Below are 14,307 nucleotides of genomic sequence, written 5' to 3' on the forward strand. Positions count from 1 at the left end.
TTGGAGGTGTATATATGGTTCCCATAATGTTCTTTTTTACCTCTGCAGTTTCTTAACTCTACCCACAAAGATTCAACACTCTGTGACCCCATGTCACCTCTTTCTGAAGATGTACTTCCATCTCTTACCAAAAAAGCCACACCGCTGCCTATGCCTTCCTGTCTGTCCTTTCGATACAAAATATACAAAATAAGCTCCCAATTATGGCCTTCTTTCAGCCATGACTCAGTGATGCCCACATCATGCCAACCAATCTCTAATTGTGCCACGAGTTCGTGCACCTTATTCCAGATGCTATATGCAGTTAAATACAGCACCTTCAGTCCCGCATTCTTCGCCCTTTTGAATTTTGCCCCTTGGTACAACTTAAGATTTTGTTCTGTCTGTATTTGTACCCAATCATTGGCTTCTTCTTCCTTACAGTCATGTTACATCTGCCATAGATTTGTAAACCTGCTGGCTCATCCTCAACTCTATCATTCTGGTTCCAATTCCCCAAACCATATTATTTTAAACCACCCCAACAGTTCTAGTAAACCTGCCTGCACGAAAATTGGCCCCCTTTGGATTCAAGTGCAACCCTTCCCTTTTGTACAGGTCAAACTGCTCCAGAAGTGGGCCCAACCATCCAGAAATCTGAATCCCTGCCCCTCCTCCAATTCTTCAGCCATGCATTTATCTGCTCATTCTGTTCCTATCCTGTCGCGTGGCACAGACAGTAATCCCGAAATTACTACCCTTGAGGTCCTGCTTCTTAGCTTCCTTCCTAACTACCTGTATTCTGCTTTCAGGACCTCCTCCCCTTTTCTACCTATGTCATTGGTACCAGTATGTACCACTACATCTGGCTAAATTTTTGGGATATTGTGGATGTGTTCAGAAACATCGTGGACCCTGGCACCTGTGAGGCCAACTACCATCAATGTTTCCTTTTCATGTCCACAGAATCACCTATCTGTCCCCCTGACTATAGAGTCCCCTATAACTGCTGCCATCCTCTTTAGTTCCATACCCTTCTGAGCCACAGGGCCAGACTCAGTGCCAGAGGCACAGCCAATGTTGCTTTCCCCAGGTAGGTCATCCCTCCCCCAGGAGTACTCAAAATGGAGTATTTATTGTTGAGAGAGAAGGCCGCAGTACTGCTCTCCCTTCCCTCTCTTGATAGTTTCCCATTTATCTGTACCCTGTAGCCTTGGGGTGACTACCTCCATGTAGCTCCTGTCTGTCACTGATTCTCTTCCCCTAACAAGCCAAAGGTCATCGAGCTGCAGCTCCAGTTCCCTACCTTGGTCTCTAAGGAGCTGCATCTTGATGCACCTAGTGCAGATGTGACCATCGGGGAGGCTGCTAGTCTCCCAGAAATCCCACATCTGACACTCAGAACAGAATACTGGCTCTGTAGACATACCCCCTATTCTCGCAGAAGTTCAGTAAGAAAAAGAACTAAGAAATAAGGAATGAACTTACCTACTTACCTTGCCTCTGCTTGCTCTCACCAAAGACTTGTTGAGCCAAAGCCTTACTACTCTGACTCAGGCTACTCGGATGAAGACCGCTCCCATGATGACCACTCTGCTGGGCGGTACCCCTCTTTTATAGAGACTGGGTTGTTAAAGCTCTTCACCGGACCTGTGCAGGAACACTTCTGTTGCATCTGTGTACTACTCCAATCAATGAATCTCAGGGCTGAATATTGCATAAATACTTTGATAATGAATGTACTTTGAATCTTTGAAATGGTAGAGGAACTCAGCAGCTCAGGAAGCATCTATAGAGAGGACTAAACATTTGATGTTTCAGGCTGAGACCTTTTATCAGGACTGGAAAGGAAGGGAGAAGAAGCCAGAATAAGAAGGTGGGGGAAGGAAAGGAGTATAAGCTGACAGGTAATAGGTTGCTTCCTGACCTGCTGAGTTCCTCCTGAGTTGGTGTTACTCTAGATTTCCAGCCTCGGCAGTATCTCGTGTTTACGCTTTGTTCTGTTATTGTTCTTGTTTACCACGTTCTGCCTCAATGCACTGTGCGAAATGCATGCAAGACAAGCTTTGCACTGTGGCTTGGTACATATACCAATGGTAAGCTAATACAGTAACAATTATTGCACTCAAAATTTGGACATCTAACAAAACAGGCTGCTGGAGGAGATGGGCAGTTGATGTTTTGGGCTGAGCCCTTTCGTCAGGTTTGATAGAGAAGCAACAGTGAGGGGAAAGGGTAGCCCATGAAACGGCAAGTGATAACTGGATCCAGGTGGAGAGGAGTGATAGGTAGATGGGGGTATCAGGGCCCACAATGGAATTAGCAAATACTCCGGGAGGTGATGGGTGGAGGGGTTAAAGGGCCGCAGATGGTGGAATCTGACAGGAAAGGAAGGTGAAGCATAGAAACAAGTGACAGAGGCAGAGGGGTTGACGGGGACAGTGCCGAGAGGGGACCCCACGAGTCAAGTATGTGAGTGATGGACACATGAAATGGATGAAGGACAGCAAAGAAATGGGTGATGAGCAGGTGAAAGTTGCATAAGAGCAATCTCTTGGTAACATGTAAATTTATCTTTGCGACACAGAAATATGCTCAGTGGTACCTGGCAGCCTGCATGGACTTGATGGGCCAAAGGCTCTGTTTCTGTACTGATCATGCTAGTACTATCTTTAATTTTGAAGTTATGATTAAATATTTTGATGATATTACAAAGAAGATGCAGCAGACGGCCAATTTTCGGCTAGCAATTGTTGAAGGCCGCTTAATATCCTAGTTGATATGCAAAATGCAAATGGCAGATATCATAAATCTAAATACACTACAGCTCCCTCTTCTGGGACACTGTAGCCTTCCATATCCGTTCCTGTCTTAACGTGTAAAGACTGATCAGCATGCCCTTCTGTTTAAGATTATCGTTTTAGATTTAATTATTTTTCCTGAATTGCACCAAAATATTGGCGTTTGTAATAGGCAAGATACATGGTTTTAAACATAACGTGGTTTTGATCTACACGATCCAACAGCTTAAGATGGTGGATATGCATTTCTTTTGTGTTCCTACTCGTCCTCTACACCGCCTCTTACAATATTTAAACAGGCACGCCTACATTATCCGGTATCTGTGCAAACAGCATTTGTGGTGGCGATGGGTTTGTAAGCAAACGAACAACGTTGACGCCGCTGAACAAAGCGCGTAAAAAATGTCCGGAATAAAAACGCTGGGACTCTGCTTTTTTAAAAAAAAATGGGTTTGTGCACGTAATCGCCAGCGAGCTGCTCGTCCTACATTTCCGCAGCCTCAGCCACTGGTGCAGAAGATTACTACAGTATTGCCCACAAGATAAAAGGTTTAAAATGGTGGTAGTGGTAGTAGTGGTGGTGGGGGGGGTGCACAGGTCTGCCCTCAATGTGCACACACTAACCCTTCACTTCTAGATAACATGGAAGGGCTTCTGCTGGTTTAGAAATGTTCCTCGCACTCATCAACTAAAGGCAGCGCCCTGTAAATGTTTTACCCCCTTTGTCAAACTGCCTAAAAGCAAATGTGTCAAATAGATTCATAAAATGGTGGCGTTTTCTCGCTTCTGTAACTGTACCTTTAAAACCACGCAGCGCATCCGCTCTGGTCAGTTTCACCAAACCCATTGACGTCAGTCAGGAGCCACATGATCAGCCGGAGACCAACCAGACGGGAAAGAGTTTCTGCAATGTTCGTTGCCTGCCTCCAGTACCAAGATTATCCCCACTAAATTAAGCACAAGAATCGTGACGGTTCGCCTTTGTCTTTTTGGGAATATCGCCGCGTCCTTTAGTGTTGTTTTGGTTTTGGGGTTTTATTGTGGAAACCATGCCATTGTTTGGTGCAACACAGTTGTAGGAGCCTCAGAGGGAAGAGGCTTCTGAGAGAGGATCTGTTGTTGGCTGCGGAGAGCGCCGAGTGTCCTTTCCGTGTTGGGCTCTGGGCTGGGAATCCGCCGGGTGTCTGCCATGGATTTGAACAGCAGTGGCGGCGGCGATCACACGCAGGCTTCCGAGGAGAGGTCCTGCCTTCTGCCCGAATCCTCCGCATCCGATCTCAACAAACTGGGGGCTGCGCCCTGCAGGCGTACGAATTACTGTACTAATGGCATGAGGTACAAACTGCTGCAGGAAGGGGATATACAGGTGTGCGTGATCAGGCATCCCAGGACATTCCTCAGTAAGATCCTCACCTCCAAATACTTACGGAGATGGGAGCCCCACCACCTGACCCTGGCTGATAACAGCCTTGCTTCAGCCACGGTAAGTGCCGACACCATATACTCTTCGTTCATAGTGAAGGGTGCTGACAAGATACAACCGACATACATTGAAGGCGCTGTGTTCAATTGCAAATTCAAACGAGTTTGTCAGTGCTTCGCCGGTCGCATTCTTATTTAAACACCTAACCTGTAGGATTATTTGGTTAGAATCAATACGGTATAAACTCATGCACGTACTTTATAGTTTATGCGATATGTGAAGTTTAACGACTTGTTTGAGTTATACCTTGTAATGCATTTTTAACGTCCAAGTTTAATTGATGTAAAATTTTAAGCAATTCTCTTTCAGAACCGGGCGGCGAGTTTGAAAATCTAAAACAAGACGTTTTTTTTAAACTGACTTTGTAATATTAGATTAAAACGAAGCTGTCAAATTGGAGTTAGAGGCCGTTAGAGTGTACTGTACGGCTGTGTAGTGTGGTACAACAGTGGCTCCCCAGTGTCACCGATTAGATCTGCTCTCAGTTCCCAAAAGGAAAAGCGGATGGATCGAGCCGATGGTTTAGAAATGAGTGTGACAAATGCGAACTACAAACAGGAATAGTAAAGAGTAGATCAAATTTATCTGGCAATGACAAAATATTAATTTAAACCTTAGTTTCCACTGACACCCACTGATTTGTTGATGTCAATGTGAGTTACTCTACGACAGTTTAAAAACCAAACGATATGAGCGGGCAACCTCTGTCACGAGGGAAGAGGAACGAATTATTGGGGGAACTTGGAGAGCAGGGAATGGCAGGATGTTTATAACAGGGCGGGTGACTTTCTGGAGCAGAGTTTGGGATTAGGTTTGGTGTTGTTCGGAATAGACACATCCGGGATATCTTATTCAGCGAAAACACTGTCTGTTGTATATTTGAACGCATTTCTACACCGAATCCGGCAAAAGCTAGCGTTTCGTTTTATTTGATGTACCTAACGTCTTTGGGTAGGAGGTGTATGGGAGAGTGGGAGATCGGTATACAAGTGTTTTCCTCATGAATGCTGACTGGATTTTGTTGGAATTTTTATGGCGGGGCTTGAGAAGCATAAACAATAAACAAAATCCCCGTTAGATTCTGGACGATTATGTATGATTTGCGGCTGATCCTGAACATTTAAACATACTGTAGTGAAAGGCAGTGTCACTGTATGATATAGGTCAGGTGGTTTACTCAACATTAGTTCGCTGTTTTATCCACCTGGTAGTAACATGTGAATTCACGGCGGCTTAAAAGGAACCCGCGTTAAAGGAAATCGTTTTATGTCTAATTTCAGATTATTTTGCAATATTTCACACGTGTTATTTTAACCCAATTCGTGTGGTACTTAACAACACAACGGGCAACGGGAGCCGCGAAGCTGTGTTCCCTTGATAGAGTGAAGTCTGTCACAACGGATGCTAATACAGTCAACAGTAGTTGCCGTTTCTTTTCGTATCGATCATATTTCAGCCGCATTGCTGTAGCTTCCGTGGTGTTAGATTCTGAATGGCCAGCAACTTGGACACTGTAATTAAAACCAGCTCGACGGCCCGAAGGGGTATGTAAAGCACACGGAGCAAAGGAGGGCGAGACGTTCTCTGTTGCATTTACATGTCTCCAATTAATCAGTCCCATTCCGCTGAGAGCAAAATTCCTTCAAGGCAGAAAACTGAATAAAATGAGTAATTTTCGGAAACACTTAGGTTTTAAACTCTCCTATATCATCGTATTAAATGTTTAATATCAATTTACATCACACCCATTAACGCATTGTGCTTTTGCAAATAACTTGATCCGAGCATTACATTTGCATTACATACTTCCTTTTAATGTCTAAAGCCCACCGCTATAATCTGAGCATAGAAGCAATCACAAACACAGTGATCAAATCAGGTTAATAAATAAAAGTTAGAATAATATCGCCAATTCCAAGCGCCAGAATTTATCCCGGGATGGAAGAAGCCATTCAATACAGTGAATTTAATATAATTAAAGGCGCTCCAAGTCAGGCTGAAATTCTGATCAAAACCTGCCAATGCACTGTAAAAACAAGCGGGGCAAAATGACAGAACTCAAAACACCTCGTTATAATAGTGAACAAGAGAAAATCTGCAGATGCTGGAAATAGTCGTTATTCCAACATTATAAGTCAGCAGTCTAGTGTCATAGTAGTGATTATTTTTTATTAATGGATTGGCGGAATCAGAATTGGGTTTATTATCACTGGCATATGTCGTGAAATTTGTAGTTGCTTCGGATTCTTTAGTTTTTAGAGTGCACAGACATACCCAACTTTCACTGTCAAATAGATATTTTGGCAAATAATAATAGGGAGATGTCTGCTGCAGATGGGCACTTTGAGAAGAGAGCTTAGTGTCCAAACATTAGATGTTAACTATTATTAGGTGGACTGGCCACTCACCGTCATGTCACTGCTCTCAGATTCCCGTTTTACTGGAGTTCCAAGGGATGCCCTTAATCCGGACGTGCCCATTGTGGCGCTAAAATTCACTTGCAAGGGAAGCAGTCGGAATTTTAATGGACGTCCCTCGATAGGGAACTCCAGCTGGGGTATAATGCTCACAGTTTAGGACACGGGCTGATTCTCGTTTAAAATCGGCTCTCCGGTGGGATTATTTTTAGATTGAGGATGAAGTAATTTATTTGACGTATAGAGCTTTTTCCAGCGAATTGCACTATCAACGGCAAAGTTGTCCAGCGGTTATACGGAGAATCAGCAAATATTTTTCTAGGTTTGAAGTTCTTTTTCCCCAGATGAATAGTTGCGATCTCTGAGGACTACTTGGTATAGTAGAAAGACCGTGAAACACCTTTGCCATGCCACGTGTAGAAATTCCGTGGAAATAGTAGAACATAAGTTTTTACCAATGTCTCTGTGAAATAAATGTTAAGTGAGAAGATAAATATTTGCTACTGACTATTTTGGAAGAATTCCACAAACCCTATTGTTTTCTTAGAAAAACATTTTTGTTTTTTTTAAAGTCAACGTAAACTTGTTTATTGAAACTAAATATTGTGAACTAATTGAAACTAATTATGTCTATTTTCGCAGTTAGAGAGGTGAGTTAGACGTGGAGATAATCAGCCTGGAAAAATGTATTTTGTAACGTGAGCCGTTTGGAAGTTATTTCGGACGGTGACTAAAATAAATAAATTTATTGCATTATGAATGAAGTTGAAATCTATGATTGAAGATTGGCTGGTGTGAAACGTACCTGGGGATTGAGACATCACATATACGCGAAGAATTTAATTTGGCGCCTGGCTGACGTCATTGCCAATGAACTGAAACCGGGGTCTCAGAAGTTATAACTTTTATTGGGTGTATTGACTGTTGAGGCTGTAATGGGATATTGCTTGCCTTGATCTGTGCTCTGCCTTTGTTCTATGCACTGATGTTCCAGGCCCTTTGTATTTGAAAATTAAGGGCGGCATTGCAGCGTAGTGGTTAGCACAGCGCTTTACTGGGGTTCAATTCCCGCTGCTCTCTCTAAGGAGTTTATACATTCTCCCCGTGACCAGTTTCCTCCAACAGTATTGGTCGACGTAAATTGTTCCTTGTTTAGGCCAAGGCAAGACTGGGGTTTGCTGGGTGCAAGACCTTTACTTATTGTCAAGAAATACAGTAATAGTTTTTACAGAGAGTAAGGAGTACAATTTACAGCATGAACTTGGAGGACAGAATGGTCTGCTTCTCCACTGTAAGTTGTATGTGATTCTATAACATCACTTATTAACCTGTATCAAACTGTATTCTGTGAATTAATGAAAATATAGCTCTTTAGAAATACTGGGTGCCACAACATGATGGTGTAGCAGTTAGCATGGCACTATTATAGCTCAGGGTGTCAGAGTTTAGAGTTCAATTCCAGTGTCTTCTGAAAGAAAGTTTTTATGGTGTTCCTGTGTGTGGGTGTGTTTCCTCCCATGATCCAAAGACATGCCAGTTCGTAGGTAATTTGGTCCTGTAATTAGGCTAAGGTTATATTGGGGGGTTGCTGGGTGGCGTGGCTCATTGGAAGGGCTTGTTCTGTGCTGTATCTCTAAATAAATTAAATATTATGTGATTTTTATTTTGGTATTATATTAGGCTCACAACAAGGGATGTGATCTTAAAGTTCCCAAAATAAATAGTGCCACAAAATTCTTTAGGTTCATCTCAGCCACGATGTTTGAGATTAAAACATGCCGTGGATTTAAGGTTCACTTAGTAAAAAAAAGGTGCCGCTTCAGCACACAGGAGACACTTGGCTTCCAGTATTTATGTGTATGCAGAGTCTGTTTCTCCCTCCAGTTAATGACAAAAGATAGGAAATAATTTAAAAGCCTCATGTCTCATTAATCCTTACAGTTATCATGTGCCAAGGGTTGTATGGGTACAAAAGGAAGGTGCAAATTTGTACAAGGTAACATAAACATTTGACTGAAGATAATTTTATCTTCAAAGAAAACTATGTAATTAAAGCAGATGTTAAGCCTTTTATTGCAATGTGTATCTTTTGTGGCTAGATGTAGAAGTACACTCACTGATCTCTTTATTAGATACACCTGTTCGCTAATGCAAATATCTAATCAGCCAATCAAATGACAGCGACTCAGTGCATAAAAGCATGTAGACGTGGTCAAGAGGCTTAGTTGTTGTTGAGACAAAAACATTAGGATGGTGAAGAAATGTGATCTAAGTGACTTTGACTGTGGAATGATTGTTGGTGCCAGACAGGATGGTTTGAGTATTTCAGAGACTGCTGATCTCCTGGGATTTTCACACACAGCCGTCTCCAGAGTTTACAGAGAATGGTGTGATAAACAGAGAAACATCCAGTGAGCAGCAGTTCTGCGGGCAAAAATGCCCTGCTAATGAGACCAATCCAGACAGGTTCAAGCTGGCAGGAAGGTGGCAATGACTCAAATAACCATGTATACAATAGTGCTGTGCAGAAGAGCATCTCTGATTGCACAACACATTGACGATTGAAGACGATGGGCAGTAAACCACACTGGGTTCCACTCCTGTACCTAATAAAGTGGCCACTGTCTGTATATTATGATAGTTAATAGTGGTGTAGGATTACTTTCTTGTTTCTGCTATTGAGTACTTGTTGGATAAAGCACGTCTGTTGAATCAACTTGGCTCCTTTCCTCCTTTTGATAGAGAGTTAATTTACATGAAATTACAAGTAGCTTTTGTTCTGTAGCAGTTGCTCCTGACCGCTAGGAATTGGTATAGGATTATATAGTGCAAATTTACATTAAATAGTTGAGGCCAGGAAATATTTTTAAATAACCATCTTGAACTGCATTGTGACCCATATCTCAGAGGTGAGCCATTGTCTACTCCTGTACTGTGCAGTGCTAGTCCTTGAAATTTAGCTTAATATTTAATTGGAAAAAATGACTTGAAAATTAAGGCATATAAATCAATATTAGACAAAATCAGAGCACCCGGGATTGAGGATGGATTGAAGATTGATTAATGGACAAACAGCATTGGGGATAGACCAATCATGGGATGGTTTATGGATTGAGCCTTAGTGGTTCACCATCTGTTTATATATCAGTGGTTCAGACAAGATGGCTGAAAGCAACATATCCAACTTGCATCATTCATAAGGGTTTAGATAAACATCTGGTTTTGTAGACAGGGCTGCAGGATTGGTCTGATAGATTGGGGTACAAAGAAACCTATTCACCTGGAGGATGTTGAATATATGGAATTCTTATGCAAGATCGAGGCTCAGATATTAAGCATGTTCAACAAAGACTCTGAGACTTTTGGATATTTATCTCGGGGTTAGTGCGGAAAGGTGACGCTGACGTTAGCCTTGATCTTACTGAATGGTGGAGCAGACACCAAAGATCAAATGGTCTATTCCTCCTAATCTTCTCCAACCTTTGATATGTACTCAATGGCCACTTTATTTAGTATCTCCTATACCTAAAATGTGGCCTAAAGCGTGGTTCATGGTCTTATGCTTTAGCCCATCCACTTCAAGTTTTGATATACTGTGCATTCAGAGATGCTTTTCTGCACACCACTCTTGTAACACATGGTTATTTGAATTACTGTTGCCTTCCTGTCAGCTTGAACCAGTCTGGCCATTCTCCTCTGACCTCTCTCATTAACAAGGCATTTTTGCCCAGAGAGTTGCTGCCTCACTGGATGTTTTTAGTTTTTCACACCATTCTCTATGAACTCTGGAAACTGTCATGACATGAAAATCCCAAGAGATCAGCAGTTTCTGATCTTGCTGGACCACTCCATCTGGCACCAACAGCTCGTCCACAGTCAAAATCACTTAGATCACATTTCTTTGCCATTCTGATGTTTGGTCTAAACAACAAGTGAACCTCTTGACCGTGTCTGCATGTTAAATGTATTGAGTTGTTGCCACATAATTGGCTGATTAGATATTTGTATTAAGGAGCAGGTGTACAGGTCACAAAATCACAAGACAAAGGAGCAGAGGTAGACCATTCGGCCCATCGAGTCTGCTCCTCCGCTCAACCATGAGCTAAACTATTCTCCCATCTAGTTCCAATTTCCGGCTTTTTCCCATATCCCTTGATACCCTGACTAATTAGATACTTACCAATCTCGTCCTTAAACACCCTCAATGATCGGGGCCTCCACAGCTGTATGTGGCAACGAATTCCACAAATCCACGACCTAATAAAGTGGTCACTGAGTGTACAGTATGTGTATTTACTCAAATTATTGTTTTAAACACTTATCTTTGGCACCTCCATTCAGAATGCATTTGTCATCTTGCATGGTGTTTTCTGACTTTAAAATGGATGATTGAGTCTGTTTATCTTTTCAAAGCACAGCCTGAAATGCCAATGAGTTTTGACCACTAAATAAATAATGAAGCTCCAATATGGCAGGTAGTAAGTGGACACTCCTACCAAGCAACATCTATGCCGCACTTCCACCGAACAGAAAGGAAGAGATTTCAACTTGTTGCCAAAGCAGACTCTGTCCCCTCTGCGCACATGAATAAAGTGACTAAAACCTGTTTGGGAGAATGCCAAGGCTGAATTCCTGATCAGTTGATTGACCTTTTCCCAGATTGCCAGCTTTTTCCTTGCTCTTGAGTTGACTTTCCTTCTTTTAAGTGGTGGCCTGTGAAGCCTTTGTCAAAAAGTTGCCTTGGAATGTCGAGGGACTGCCTGCATCTTGTCAGTCTGATGTTACTAAGGTCTGATCTCCAGTATTGGGTTTGCCCATGCAGTACAAGGTTTTCGCAGGAATACTGATTTCTACTCACTTCCATTGTGACCCAACTAGCATTAAGAAGTTGAATAACTAAACACTTGCCAATGTCATTTTGTGTATACAGTACTTTTGCTGTACTTTCTGCTCTGAATTTGAATTTCTGCATTGCTTTTTACAAATTCCTTACTATCAAACGTAACACACACAAAGTGCTAGAGGAATTTAGCAGGTCAGGTAGCATCTTTGGAGAGGAATAACGAGATGACGTTTCATGCTGCGACCCTTTATCAGGACATTAGAAGGATCTCAGCCCGAAACGTTGATCCTGTTCCGATCCATAGATGCTGCCTGACCAGCTGAATCCCTCCAGCGTTTTGTATGTGTTACTCTGGATTATCAGCATCTGCAGGATATCTTGTTTTCTGATAAATTGGTTCTATTTTATATGAATTGGCATGGATAATGCTGACATTTGTATATTGTGAGCAAGTATCTAGCAGTGCTGTCAAAAAGGCTATGAATAGATATTCATGTAGTATTTCATATTTTTCACTTGTATGTTATATAACATCACATGCACGTTCAGCGAATACACTAACAATTCCAAAAAGGTCTTCAGTCTTTCTAAGAAGAGAATGGTTGCTTAATTTTTGTCCTCACTGGGAGAGGTCAGCTTTAACAGCGGTCAATTAGTAGGAATATTTTCGGTAATTCAACACAAATATGGAACTAGAGCCATAAGGGGCCATTGTGAAGTTATGAATGTTTATTATTTGACTCAGTAATCCAGAAGGTTCAAAAACCAAAGCTCAAATCCACCCACATGAAGCTAATGCTAATAGAGCTGCAACCTTCCATGCCTTATTAATCGAAATTGTCCAAGGTGACCAGCGGATATGTGTTAGTGATGTTTCCTTACATTCAATGTTGATAGAAGTGAAATAATGATTACAGGAGACAGCCACACAATTGAACGGCAAATTAGTTTAGCAAAGGCATGCATGCAAATGAAATCACTTTGCCCTGGGTTTGGTCACAGAGGTATCCCAGCACTAGCTTAGTTTTCAGTGAAGAATGCAAAGGAGAAGATACTGTAAGTTCTACTTTTTAAAAAATGTACAATAGTTTTAATTATTTGTGCACTCTTAGCCATATTTTTACTTTCTATACTTTCATTTTAAAATGACTCTCTTTTAAAATAATTTACTTTGTTTTGAGTAGTTTTTAAATGTTTCTGAATTTTGGAAGTATTTAAATATTCTAAATCTTTGCAAAAGTGCATTGCCTGTAAATGTTTTGTGACATTCTGAAAGGAATGTACATGGTGTTATATAAATGCAAGTCATTCTTGCCTTTGTAATACAGTATACAAGAACTAACAGGAATGTTTACAGAATGGTAGTTTCTGGAAGAGTATATCCAGAGTAATTTAATGCTTTAAATAAACCATGTTTGTGCAAATTGGGGTAATTCTGAACTGTTAATTGTTCCATAGTTTTGTATCACTCGAGGTTTCATTTAACTTTTTGTATTAGAATTATGGGGGTTAATCATTGGGTTACAGCACCTACTTAGTGTTTTGTTTAGCAGCTGTGTTGTTTCAACACCGATTTCATTGGATTTTGTTCCCTCAACACCCCTGGAGAAAGTCCAGTGTAGATTTGGCTGGATGGTAACCAATAATTCTTGTTTAAAATATTTCAGCTGAGATTGTACACACAGCTTTGTATTCCAGGTTCACACCAATGTTCAGAACTTTGTATCCTGGAATTCATGGTTGTCTGAATAGTTCTTGCCATTGTATACACTACTTAAAATATTTTAACTTTTATCAACAGTTTAAAGCATTTAAATTGTTGATAAAAATTGGAAACCTCTAATCTTGATTGTATGATTTGGTATGAGGATACTTTTCCTGTCTTTTATCAGTTTAGCTTAAATTCTGGAATGTGTACAATTGTGAATTTTGCAATTAATCTAAAAAGTCATTCCTATCTCTACTGTTAGTACTAAACAACTAAATCAGATGGTTATTATCCTCACTATCCTGAACATTGTCTACTTCCAATCAGTCTGGTATTCTGTTGGACTTCCTTCAAAACAGGTAAAGAACTTCCAAAGATTAAGCACCATCTTCCAAATAAAGTCTTATTCAAAACTCTGCTGATACACTTTTACTGTTGCTTGTTAAATCTCTAGAAGAACCCTCAAAGCTTGTGAATATTTTTGGGTTTTTTTGCACCTACAGATTATTTTCATAGTTAACTTAAATACCTGTATTTATATTTCCTTTAATGCTTTCCAATTAATACTTCTATTTCCCATTCTTAAGTACATGTTACATATTACATCACACCTGCCAGTTTTCTGCTTTAATATATCAATTCTCATTTGCATTCTCCTGAGTACTTAACATTTTTATTACAACCTGTAATGTAGAATCAGATGTAAGCTTCATGTGCACCTAATGAGTTAACTATATCACATATTATCTGATTTAATATACCACTATTTTAGCAAGCACGATCAAAAGGATTTAGGAAATATATGCATGGAAAAACCATTATATCTTGCGTGTGACTGTGGAATTACTCATTAAGTTAGTTAGAAGATCAATCTCTGAAAAACTGTCCTGATCCTAACTAGTTACATTTTCCTATAATAAAACGGAAAATTCTAGAAATACTCTGCATGCTAGTCAGCATCCGTGGAAAGAGAAACAGAGTTAGTTTTAGGTCAAAGACAGTTAATTGGAATAAAGATTTTCCTAATTACTTGTCCCACTCTGTTGTCATCCTTCCATGTTGTCCTAATGAAGCTG

The 14,307-nt window shown here is 40.8% G+C and overlaps 1 protein-coding gene across 2 annotated transcripts in view; it reads left to right on the forward strand.

The window, feature by feature from the left end:
- Positions 1-3,638: 3,638 nt before the first annotated feature.
- cmip (c-Maf inducing protein) overlaps positions 3,639-14,307 on the forward strand; it is a 253,957-nt gene continuing 243,288 nt past the window's right edge. The window contains exon 1 of one of the 2 annotated variants that reach the window (XM_072279852.1): positions 3,639-4,263. In XM_072279852.1, coding sequence (XP_072135953.1) covers positions 3,970-4,263 — 294 coding nt within the window. In that variant the 5' untranslated portion in view covers positions 3,639-3,969. The remainder of the gene's footprint in view (positions 4,264-14,307) is intronic. The other variant, XM_072279853.1, reaches the window with a different exon arrangement.

The sequence above is a fragment of the Mobula birostris genome, chromosome 15 (genome assembly GCF_030028105.1).
Source record: "Mobula birostris isolate sMobBir1 chromosome 15, sMobBir1.hap1, whole genome shotgun sequence".
In the NCBI taxonomy this organism is placed as follows: Eukaryota; Metazoa; Chordata; class Chondrichthyes; order Myliobatiformes; family Myliobatidae; genus Mobula; species Mobula birostris.